Source organism: Panthera uncia (genome assembly GCF_023721935.1).
Source record: "Panthera uncia isolate 11264 chromosome A3 unlocalized genomic scaffold, Puncia_PCG_1.0 HiC_scaffold_11, whole genome shotgun sequence".
Classification (NCBI taxonomy): Eukaryota; Metazoa; Chordata; class Mammalia; order Carnivora; family Felidae; genus Panthera; species Panthera uncia.
This window is the reverse complement of record NW_026057578.1, coordinates 17,749,355-17,761,337: the sequence shown is the minus strand read 5'-3', so window position 1 is coordinate 17,761,337 and position 11,983 is coordinate 17,749,355. Positions and strand designations below refer to the sequence as shown.

Sequence of the window (11,983 nt, the reverse complement as noted above, 5' to 3'; positions counted from 1 at the left end):
CTGGCATGTACCAAGTGCTGGGCAAGTGGCCACTGAATCTCACCTCCAGGGCCTCAACCATGCCTATATCCTTACTTAGCAGAGAGCAGAGAGCTTGATGGCCCAGGCTCTGATGCTGCTTAGAAACCAACTGCCTTCACACCCACCAGATATGCAGCCTTTCAGTACAATGGAAGCAAAACAATGAAGACAGAGTTTACCAACAGCACCCAGTGGGCAAGTGAGTCTGTCAGATGCCAGCATGGGAAGCCTAGACAACTGAGCTCCACACTGAGACAGGGAGACTGAAGGACTCCACAAAAACCTGTTTTTACCCTTTGCTAGGACCTGCACCCCACTCTACACACGCCTCACAATGCAAACAGTGTATGTCTTCCTTGTAAGGGACAAGGGGTTATTGGTTTCCTTAGAACAGAGAATGACCAGACCACCAGCACTAGACGTCTCCATGCCAATACCCACCCCCTCCAAGTAATAACAGCTGGGCCCCTGGCTTTGTTCCAACCAGTTCCTGGATGCCCGAGGGGACACGTACACCAGACTATAATTGTCAATAAAAAAGCTCCAGGCCCCGAATAAAGATGAGACTCCTTTGCTGAGTCTCCCGGATACTCGGCACTTTCTTTACATGTTCGATAAACTCTGCTTTCACCTCCTGCTGGCCTGTCCTCCTGCTGGCCCGTGTTTGATTTCTATCCTGCGCACAGCCAGGGACCTTCTTGGCTGGTCCCGCAGGAACCCCTCTGGTCCTTGGACCTGGCCTGCCAGCAGGCATCACTAGCACAGAAATTCAACTGGGATTTGTTTTGAAGCACTTTGATTTGGACTGAAAATGAACACAGAGAAGATGATACCATGAACAACAGATATAAAGAAAAAGATTTAAGCATGGGTGTAAAAAGATAGCACCAGAAGAAAGACTTGGAAAAATTATCCCAGTGAGTGAAAGATCTTAAAAAAAAAATAAGTAAATAAATAACAATCAGCTACACAGGGCAATAAGATCAAAATGAGATTACTTAATAAAAGCCAGCCATTTCTTTAAACTGAAAACAATGCACATTGTTTGTCCTTTAAATGTGACATGCACTCCTTTTTCAAGAATGCTGAAGCACCCCAAAGCAAAGGCCCACACCTGACAATGGCAAAGGCCCCATCACCCTTGCTTCCCAGAGGTCATTGCTCCTATACAAAATCTGGAAGCTTGATAGAATGGATGCTGTGGAACAGCAACAGTTATTTGGAATAGAAAACCCCTGAAAATCAACCTATGCAGGGAGATGCAGAATTTGAATCAGGCAGGAGCCCACCTGTTCAATAATGAAATAATTGCTCAGGGCACATTCTTCTGTAATCTTTTCTGATGTGACATCTATTCTTGTACTCTGTCTTTCTCCTGCTTCCTTAACATTTGCAAATAATCTCAGGGCCTCCTAAAGCCGCTGCAGAAGCCAGACAGTCACTTCCCTAATGCCAAGAAAATAGATTCAATTTTACATACATCAGGGTGATTTCAGAAGCAATTTCTACATCTCTAGTGTAAGCATTACTTACATTTTTTCCCCTCAAATCTCATCCCAGCGGTTCCACGGGGCATTTTAAAGGTACCTGATGCATTCCAGGGTATTAAAAAGAATCCCCAGAGCGTGTTTGTGGCTATAGCCTGAGGACACCAGATGCATAGATAGAGTACTAAAATATTCAGTGACTCAAACAAATGCAAAATTTCTTAATAATTGAGTATACTGTCAACTGAACTTTTTTTCAATTTCAATGTCTTTTTTTAAAAGCAATGCCATTAAAAGGTATGTGTGTGTGTATCTGTGTGTGTATGCATATAAAACAAACACACATATCAATCATTTGGAAATATTGTCTCTAGACTTGAAAATGTCTGATTAGATTCTACTAGATAGGATTTCTCCTCCTTTTTGGCTGGCTAATCTACCTTGGTCTTGGATGCTTTCCTCTTAAGAGTTTGAGTTTTAGCTCTGGGGAATACAGTGATGTTTTCCCTTGAAATCCAAGAAATCACTGTTACCCAGGTTTCCACTTGTGATCAGAAAACTTAAGATCAAATACCTATAATTTCGAGGTCATGTATCTTTGACTATAATAGTTTTGGCACTCAGATTTCCCAGAAGTCTTTCCATTTTGACATTCAGCCTTCCCAGGCATTTTACACATGGAAAAAGGTGTGCACAAGAATCTGGCCTATATAGGAAAGGTTTGGGGTGAATGGGTATCACTTGGCCAGGATTGTCTATCAGCCAGACTTGTTATTGAACTTCCTTTCTCCCAGGGAAAGCAGGAGAATCAGTGACAGATGAATATAGATAGAGATTCTCAGGGATCTTCAGATGGGCCTTTCTTTCAGGACACACCAAGTCCATTTCCTTGTCAACCCTTTTTCTGCCTCTCCTGGCTGCCTATGTCACTATCGCCTTTTTCTGGGCCCAAGGGAATGTATGAATCCCAGCGATTCATCTGGGTTGAGAAAGGAAAAAGAGCTGGCTTCGTGGGTAGGCAGACTGCACACTTGCTCTGCTCTCTGAGGAAAATGCAAGTTAAATATTTGCTCATGAAATAATCAGTATGCACTGTTAGACTTTGTCTTTAAAGCCATTACACAATCTTAAGAAGTGTGCAGACTTAGCATTGCCAATAACGGGCAAAGTGATAGCATTTGTCTGTTGAGATGATGCAAAGGGAAGGACATGATGCCACCTATGTTGAATTTTTGGCAACATGTTAACCTGAGTGCAATCGTGGTGAAGAAAATCAGATAAATCTGGATTGTGCCACATTCTAGGAGACAACTGGCTTAAACTTAAAATGTGTCGATGCCCTGAAAGAAAAAAAAAGGAGGGAGGGCTGGCTGTTCTAGATGAAAAGTGATGGAGAGACATGATGACCAAGTATAATGTGAGTACCTGAGTGGACCCTGGATTAAAGCAGCAGCAACAACAACAACAACAATAAATATTTTAGGACCACTGAGGAAATTTAACTATACGCTGGTATATTCCATACTGAAATAAGGTTACATTTCTTGGGTCAGACAATTTTATAGTGGTTACGTTGAAGAATTTTCCTAGTTCTTAGGAATTCTCTGGAAGTAGAGTGTCATGATGTCTGCAACCTACTTCTAAATGGTTCCGAAAATTTTATAAAATTTTTATATAATCTTATATAAGTATATATATACAGGATATTTTTATATATGTATACATATATAATATATAGTATGGAGTGAGAGAGTGTGTGTGTACAAATATTGCAAATATGAATAATTGGTGAGTCTAGGTACAAGGTAAAGGAAGATTCATTTTACTATTTTCTCAACCTTTTTATAGGTTTAAAACTAATCTCCTTCCCAAGGCGGCATGTCAATATTTGAAAATGGCTATTACTTCCCTCAAAGTTCAGTGTTCTTAATCAGCGTGCCTATAAGAACCATCTAAGTGGCTTTTACAAAACCCACATCCCACCTTACCCCTCCCCTCATCTCCCTACCTCTCTTCCCTCAGGAGATTGTGATTTAGTCAGTAAGGTGTAGGGCCTACATATGTGTATTATGAAAACTTTCTCAGAGGAGTTCTGTGCTATACTTAAGATGAGCAATCATGGGTCTAAGTTACCCTCAGAACATGGATCCATCAGGAATTAGCTATGTAACTCTGAGAAGGTCAGCCGCATGCACTGAACCTTGGCTACCTTACCTATAAAATGGGAACAATCATATGCAGTATCTCACGGGGCCATGGTGAGGACGAAGATGGTCTATAAATATTTGTTTCCTTTCTTTCTTCATTTTCTCATAGAACCCCCCCCAACTGATCATATCTAAGTGATTTTTACAAATTATGGTTTATTCCATTTGCCACACACTGTGTGGAGGACATTCATTTGTCTACGCTCGCATTCCTTTAGATTTCCTGAATTCCCTAATCTGGAGCAGAGGCTGGGGAATCTAGCATTTCTATTAAATCTAGGAAAAATAATTGTCTTAAAGAGAGATGAGAACAAAAGTTAGTTTTAGGTTACCAGTCTTGAGATTTTCCTTTGGATAAGATTTAACTCTGAAATCTTAGCCACTTCTATAGGCTTGGGACCCTGTATCAATTCTGCATGAGGGCTCAGGTGCTCTTGACTAAAGGCCCCTTGGAACACTGGCTATAATTTGGACCTGGCCAGGCTTGGGAGACATGGGTTCCAGGTTTGGATAGGTATACTCATCAGCCTTGGGACATTGCAGAAGTTGCTTTTCTGAGCCTCAGTTTCCTAAGCACTCAAAACAGAGATGGCAATTAGTGGCACACCTACCTAACATGGTTTATATGAAACACTGTTTTGAAAACTGTAAGACACTCATTTCAATGCGGCATGTTTTTCTCCTTATGGGCATAACTATGTCCTCTTTTTTTTTTTTTTTTTTTAACTACTATTAGTTTTAACCTGTATCTATTTATTTCCACAAGCAGTTAAGATGGCTTGCCCCATTTCCATTTGCTTTGGGGGAATATTCTTAAAACCTCCTTTTCCCTCAAGATGGGCTGCCCCAAGTCCTTGCCAGGGAGAACATTCATCCTTGGAACATCCAAGGAAGCATCCCGAACCCATACCCTTCAGCATCTGACCACTGTGAGGGGTCCACAGCAGAGGTACCAGGGTCAAGCTGAACCATGGATGTTCCCTTCCCCTTAGCTGGGTCAACTTACTGAATCCATTAACATCCTGAGAGCTAGAGGAGAAGCCTTCATCGTTGTGACTGGCGCTGAGCTTGGTGGTGGGTTTGTCGGCTGAGGCCACAGGCCCCATCTCCCTCTGGGCTCCACTCTGTGTCTCCTTCTGCTTCTTGGCCAGCTTCCTTTGGGACATGTGCAAGGGGAAAAAATCACAGTCAGATGGTTCCAGCTGCATTAAAGCATTGGAAAGATCAGATTGTTCTTCCACCCTACCCATCATCCTCAACCCCCAAACCTGGTTCATTCTCCAGGAACAGAGAGAGTCAAGATGGGTCCTCCAATGTCAAGGTGGAATAAGCCTAAATCCTCCTGAAACCATTAATGGCTTTCATTTACTCGGAAATGTGAGGCTTATTCTGGATCATCTCCAACAATAGGTATGTTCTTTACTTGAGCTTAAAATCGGAAATCAATGAGACTTACATGATGATTCCTTGCTCTCCTTTTGAAGTGGGGAAGAAGCTGATTGGCCCTTTCTGTTCTCATGGCTCTGAATGAGATTCAAAATGGAGTCTGACCTTTCTCAGGGACTAAGGTAATAAAATAACACGCCAAACAATGGACAACTGAAGTAGAGACTTGTGGTTGGTGAAGGGTGAGGGTGAGGGTGAGGGTTAGTTAGTCCTGTAGCTCGAAAGGAGAAAATTTAAAGCTGAACTTGATGCCTGACGATCATTCATAGGAATGAAAGACCTTCAGAACCAGATGGGCATTTATAATAATACTAGTTTAAATCAGTGATTTCCAAACTGTGATGGAAATTAGAATCATTTTGAGAGCGGATAAAAGCATGCAGAGGCCCCAGCTCATGGAGGTAGGACAGGGTTAGGCCTGTGCATGGCCACCTAGTTCCCAAGGTCATTATGACACCATCTACTGGATGTTAAAACCATTGGTTTTGGCATCAGGAAGACCTGGGTTCATATACTATCTCTGCCACCTGCCAGCTGCATGATGCAGGGCCCGTTCTTTAACCTCTTTAAGTTCTGAACTCGTCCTCTGAGTACATCAGTCAACAATGGGACCAAGCTCCTAGGGCTGTGATGATTAACTGAGATCATATGTGAAACACATGGAATACAGCACCTGGCACACAGTGAACATTCAACACATGACAGCTGCATCCTTGTTTTTATATCATCCCTGCTGGTCCAACCACATTCTAATGTCCAAATCCCCCTTCAAGAGACCCACTGTGAAATCTCTGGATATCAAGTGGTAGAGATTTGGATGCCTCCCCAGGCAGCTGAAGGTTTAAAAAGTCCTTCATATGGATTTGAAACCTACTTCTCTTAAATTTTAACCGGTTGTTCTTAGATCATTAGAAGTACAAAAATATTACTAACCCCTCTTGCATATGACAGTTTTTCAAACATTTCTAAAAAACCAATGCAGTCCCTCTGAGATTTCCCCACATTTCCAATTCTAAATATAGCTATTATGTTCCTGTGATAAGGAAAGCGATGGACACATTAAATATCTTGGGGGTAAATTATCCCAGGTCTCTTGCTCCATTTTCCATAGGACTTGGTTTCAACTTCAATCTTAATCACTCCTATATCAACATGGAAACAACAGATCTCCCAGAGGAGTCAAATTCAGGAAAAATTTTTCCAAAATTGAGCCTGCCTGGTCATGAAATATGCAATTTCAAGAGGAATGATCTCCCTATCAGAGGAGGTATGAAATGAAAAGATAAAACCTAGACACAGAAGTATTTTAGGGGAGTTCATCTAGGATGAATTCTAGTTTGACAGTATGGGGAGTAACACCCTTCCCATGGATCCCTGGATCTAGATGCGGACTGCACGGAAGAATGACAGATGGCATACTCAAGTGAGAATGATTTGGGGAGACTTTATGTGCAAAAGGACTACTGACAAAAGTAAGAAGGGTGAAGGGGAACCTAAGGTCCACCATAGTGACAGGTGAGTTGTTGGCCACCCACGTGTCCAGAGGGACAAGCAGAGGAAGCAGTCACTGGCACCCTGAAGGAGAGAGTTGTGAAGATAAGACCATCAGCTCAGAAGCAGCAGCCTTCTCTCGAGGAACTCAGTTGATCCTCACATGGCAGGAACAAGAGGCATCAACACCCTGGCTACATCCTCTTCTCTCCCCCTGACCAATGAACAGTGGGTCTCATTTGCTCAACCCAACTGGAAGCCAGAGGCATGGAGTCCAGGTAGCGCTAGCTCTGGAAGCAGAGAGCTCAGTGGAGAACGAGGCAAAGGAATCTGGATCCAGGAAACCCCCGCCAAGAAGAGAATTTTATCTCCCCCATTTTGGCCACAATTTGAAGACAAATGCAGCCTAAAATGGAACCCACATACCCTCCCTCCCTCCTTCTCTCTTTCCCTCCCTCCCTCCCTTCCTTCCCTCCCATCTTTCCTCCTTCCCTCCTCTCCTCCTCTCCTTCCCTTCCCTTTCATTCCCTCCCTTCCTTCCCTTTATTTTCCTTCCTTTCTTTCCCTCTTTCCTTCCTTCCTTTCTTCTCTCCCTCCCTCCCTTTTTTCCTTTCTTTTCTGTTTTTCCCCCATTGGCTTGAGAAAAGAGGGGTTCTCAGGAATAGGAATGCGTCTTTTGTATATAATGCTCTAGCCACAGGCATTCTGTTCCAGGAGTCAAACTATTCCTGGTAGACAGAAAAACAACCAGAAAGGAAGTACTGGATCAGTGTTGGCAGTCAGACAGGGGCCAGGGGGAGTGCCAACGAAGGAAAAATGAGTGGGTCTACTGCTGATGACATTTTGAAATTTTATTCTTCATTTATTATCAAAAAGGAGTGTGTTTAAAAATGTATATGTGACCTTCTTAATCATAAATTTGAAAAGATATACAGCAGATCCTTTGCCTCTATCTAAGCTCTGCTCACATTGCCCTGGCAGGAAATAAAAGGAAATCCAATAAGAAAGTTAACTTTAAAACTATAAGTGAGTGTGTATAAGAGGCTTTGATATTTCCGTAGGGGCATAACTCCCAACCAATCCCATTTCATTAGGGGTAAAATAATATGGAGAGAGTTGTCTTGGGCACAAGTCATTCATTTCCAAAGGAATAATAATAATAATAAAAGGCCTTGCTGCATCTGTGAAAAATGGCCTTTTATGGAAATATTTGGGTAGCTCTGAAAACCTGGATGAAAAATGAAAAATTGAACTTCTATGAAACATAGATATTTAAAAACTCAACAACCAACTGAGTTGTAAAAACTCAGGACTATGGCATCCTTAGTATTTAGCCCATGGTTGACACTATGTGTTCATGATGATGATGCTATATAATAATTTAAAAATGTACAGACAGGTGTTTTAGCAGCTGGAAAACACAGCTACAAAGTAGAAATAGAAGGAAGGGATGTGGAAAGAAAGAAAACATAAAACTATAGTTTTGGGATCTATATTCTACCAGAATTCAAAATTTAAGAATTAAAAAACCATCTTGGTAAAACAGGAAAAATCATTTTATTCCTATAGCCATCGAGTTAACTCAGACCCCCCCTCCCTGTTTTTCCTTAAGAGAAGGGGGGAAATCCAAGCCTATGAGTAGGGCATGAAAGACCCGTAGGCTATGGCTCTAGGCTTCAACTCAGCCTTATCTTCCATACACACCTTCTCTTAGGGAACACCAGCCACCTCATCTTCACCCCCCAACCATTCGTCAATACTATGCATTCCTTAATATGTCCCCATTCTTCTCCACTGGCCCCTCCTCTCCATCCTTCAAGGCTCAGTGTCATTCAAATGTCACATCTCCTTGAAGGTCTCTCTTGCTCCTCTACATAGATTTGTGATTTTCTCTTCTTGGTTGACTCATTCACTGAACAAATATTTATTGAGCACCTACATGTACCGGCTTCTGCTAGAGGTAAGATCACAGTGACAAAAGCCAGACATGACCCTGACCTTCACAGAGCACGGAGACTAACGGCAAAGACAGGTGCTAAACAGATAAATACAGACACAGCTATAAAATCACGAAAGTGATGAAAGCCAGGGAGAAGAAATGCATGGAGCTAAGAAACACCAATGGTTGGTCTGAACCTTCTCAGATCAAGGAAGGCCTCATTGCCATGCCAGCTAAGCACCCGCCTAGTTGAATTGCAGGGATCCAACTCTCCCACTCACTAGGGCAAGAGCCTCTTGGGTGAAGGGTTTTCGACTTCTCGCACCTACTCTGATTTCTTGCTGAGTGTCTGGCACACAGCCAGTGCTCAATAAATTTGTTGTACAAATTTATATTTAAAAGTCTACAATTTGAAGTGCAGAAGAGATTGCCATCCTACTCTGACTGCAAATTATAACCACTTTAAAAAAAGATACATACAAGGAAAGAGGAAGAAAAACTTGCACAAAATTAGTTTGTGACCTGAAATATTTCTACTTATGAATATTTCTGGCTGACAACTTAGCATTTTCTTCCGGTAGTTGTCACAGAATTCTTGGGATGTTTGCAGAATTAATGGAATGCTCACAGAAGTCAGATTTTTTTCCCTCAAAGCCCACAGTATAGCCATAGCTATAAAATGTTTTTTTTTTAATCACATAAAATAGTTACATGATACATGGGAGAGTCACATAACTTATGGAATCTTCAGATCCTTCAAGATTCAAGTACTTGTGACTTATGAAACTTGGAATTTTTTTCTCTAGTTGTTGAGATTCTTGCCAATTGGGTCACACAATTTCACCAGTAGGGGGTACCAGAAGCTGGTAAAAAGAGAGCACTCATAAGCCTATCTATTCCTCTGCAGGGACATTTCTAGAGCCGAAGAACATTTTAAGACATAGCAATCCGAAGTTTACTGTTTCTGACAGGCAGGGACAATGTGATGTGACCATAGCTCTTGGCATTCTTTCTTCTAACAGATCACTCTGAGGTCTTTCTGACCTTTGCTTGTTAGCTGAGTGAGGGTAGGTGGCAGGGGATGTGCCCATGATGGACCGTGAGTCCTATGATTTATTCTGAGCACCACTCTTTATAAGGGGTAGTGGCAGGTGGAATGACTCAAGGGAGAGGAATGCGGGGCTGTGAAGGGTTCTGAAATCATGCTCTGAGAGAAAAAATGTCTGAAACAATGGGGATTATTTTTCAAGGAGAAGGAATATTCAGGAATGCCCTCTTCACACATCTGTCTGGCTCTGTTGTGGCCCCAGGGGCAGAATTAGAACCAGGTTGGCTTGAAACAAGGAAGAAAGAACAAAGTACAATTGCTTGGGTCTCTTTTGGAAGCACCTAATGCCTGACTGTCCTTCCCATTTTTAATTCTTTGGTAACCTTCTCTACACCTTTTAAGTCCCAACTCAAATGTCCCCTACTCGTCTCCTTCCCAAAGTTAGTAGTTTCTTCCTCTTTGCACATTAATTTGTTGGAAAAATATTTAATAAGCCCTTACTTTGTGCCAGTGGCTGTTAGAAAGAGATCATTATGTAAAAAGCCAAGCATGACCCTTGCCCTGTTTGGGCTTTTGGAAGTAACACATAGCCCCTCATTGGCAAAGTTCCAGTAGAGACTGAGAAGCCACTTGGAATAGAGGTGGTAGGGAATTGACCATCTGGATCCTGAAAAACCCTTGAATCTTTTCTGGGCTGGGAACAGGAGGCTCCAGCCAAGTGGGGGGAGAGTGTTGGGGCCTCCACCTAGGATTTTTCCCTAAATGTGAAGAGCTATGCCCATGCTCCTGGGGAGGCATGGTTAAGGCACTCTTTCTTTTCCACATAGGGCTCATCCTCTGTTGGTATCTCTAGACAGTTTCCTGGGAAGCCACAAAGATTAGATAGAACACTGGAGCCAGAGAGAAATCCTCAGCCCATAGGAGGTAGACAAAGAAAATACAGAGCTGAGACTCTACTCCTATTAAAAGGCAGCACTGTACCCTTTGAAGCCAGTATGCTTCTGTGCTGACATAATCAGATCTCTAATTAAAGTGATGCATCAGAACTGTAAGGGAACGGTACCAGCCTCTCAATTTCTTCAAGAAGAAGCAGGCCTGGACAGGGGAGGGGCTTAGCCAAGGCACACAGCACAATGGCAGAAGCCACAGGACCCAAACCCTGCTTTCTACCTGCCAGTGCACCTGTTCCAACATTCCTCCACCTCTCTTTTCAGAATGAAATTAGAAGTGCAAATTCAGTCCATGGCACATATGATTTTAGTCCCTTATGAATGCAGCAAAACCTCATTAATCCAAACCTCACTAACTCAGAACTACTGTAACTGAGGCAGAGGCTGGGCTTTACCACATTAGAGTTGGTAGTATAAATGAGGATATGGGTATGTGCAGAATTCAAAGGAGAACACACCACTTTCTCTTACATCAGGAGGCAGAATGGCAAAGCAGTTAACACACTGGCTTTGGTGCCAGACAGCCTGGCATCAAAACCTGGCGCCATCTCAGACTAGCTGTGTGAGCTCTTACAAGTACTCATCCGTCGGCATGTCAGTTTCCTCCTGTCTGAAAAGTAGGTAACAGTAGTACTTTCCCAGAAAGTGGCTGCAAAATTAAATGGTATGTGGCTAGCAAAGCATTTTTCCCAGAGAATCGTACACAGTAAGCACTCAATACATGCTCTCTGGTAATCTTTTAAAGATAAGGAGTAGCCATGTTAATTTAAATGGCCTCATTGTTTATGAAACATGAATCCTTTAGAGCAGATGCTCTGAAGAATGCCTTTTCTCTAAAAACGTTCTTTGATGTATTCTAGAGCAGTGCTGCTCGACCTTGGCTGCACCAATCGTTTGGGGAGCTTCAAAAATTATTGGTGAGATTCTAGTTTAATTGGTCTGGGGTGCAGCCTGGGCGTGTGGGTTTTCAGAAGCTCTCCAGGTGATTATAAATGTGCCACCGAGCTTGAGCACCACTGATGTAGAACAGGGTTGTCTCTGGACCAGCAGCATCAGCTTCACCTGGGAACATAATTAGAAATGCAATTTCCCTGGCCCCACCCCTGACCTACTGAATCAGAAACTCTGGATGATTAATAATCTCTGCGGGCAGTTCTAACGCATGCTGGAGTTTAAAGACCCGGATGTTTGAGAACCCACTCCTTAGCTGGTCTGAATCAGTGAGGAGTCCCTATCATCCTTCACCTGTGGAAGTGGAGGAGCAGGAAGCAGGTGACTTGGCTGCCAGCCTCAGGAGTCCAAATATCTTCTTGTTACCAGAGACATGCCCTTTCCCCTTACTGGGTATTGATTTCTCTACAGGGGTAGTTGGCATCTTAGAACCAAGGCAATAA

General features: G+C 42.7%; 1 protein-coding gene across 1 annotated transcript in view; it reads right to left on the bottom strand.

Annotated features, from left to right (window-relative positions):
- Window positions 1–3,947: 3,947 nt before the first annotated feature.
- The window catches only part of PTPRT (protein tyrosine phosphatase receptor type T), a 632,313-nt gene continuing 624,277 nt past the window's right edge, over window positions 3,948–11,983 (bottom strand). Inside the window, exons 14-15 of the mRNA XM_049650393.1 lie at window positions 4,626–4,870; window positions 3,948–3,991 (exon numbers count right to left, since the gene is read on the bottom strand). Coding sequence (XP_049506350.1) covers window positions 3,948–3,991; window positions 4,626–4,870 — 289 coding nt within the window. The remainder of the gene's footprint in view (window positions 3,992–4,625; window positions 4,871–11,983) is intronic.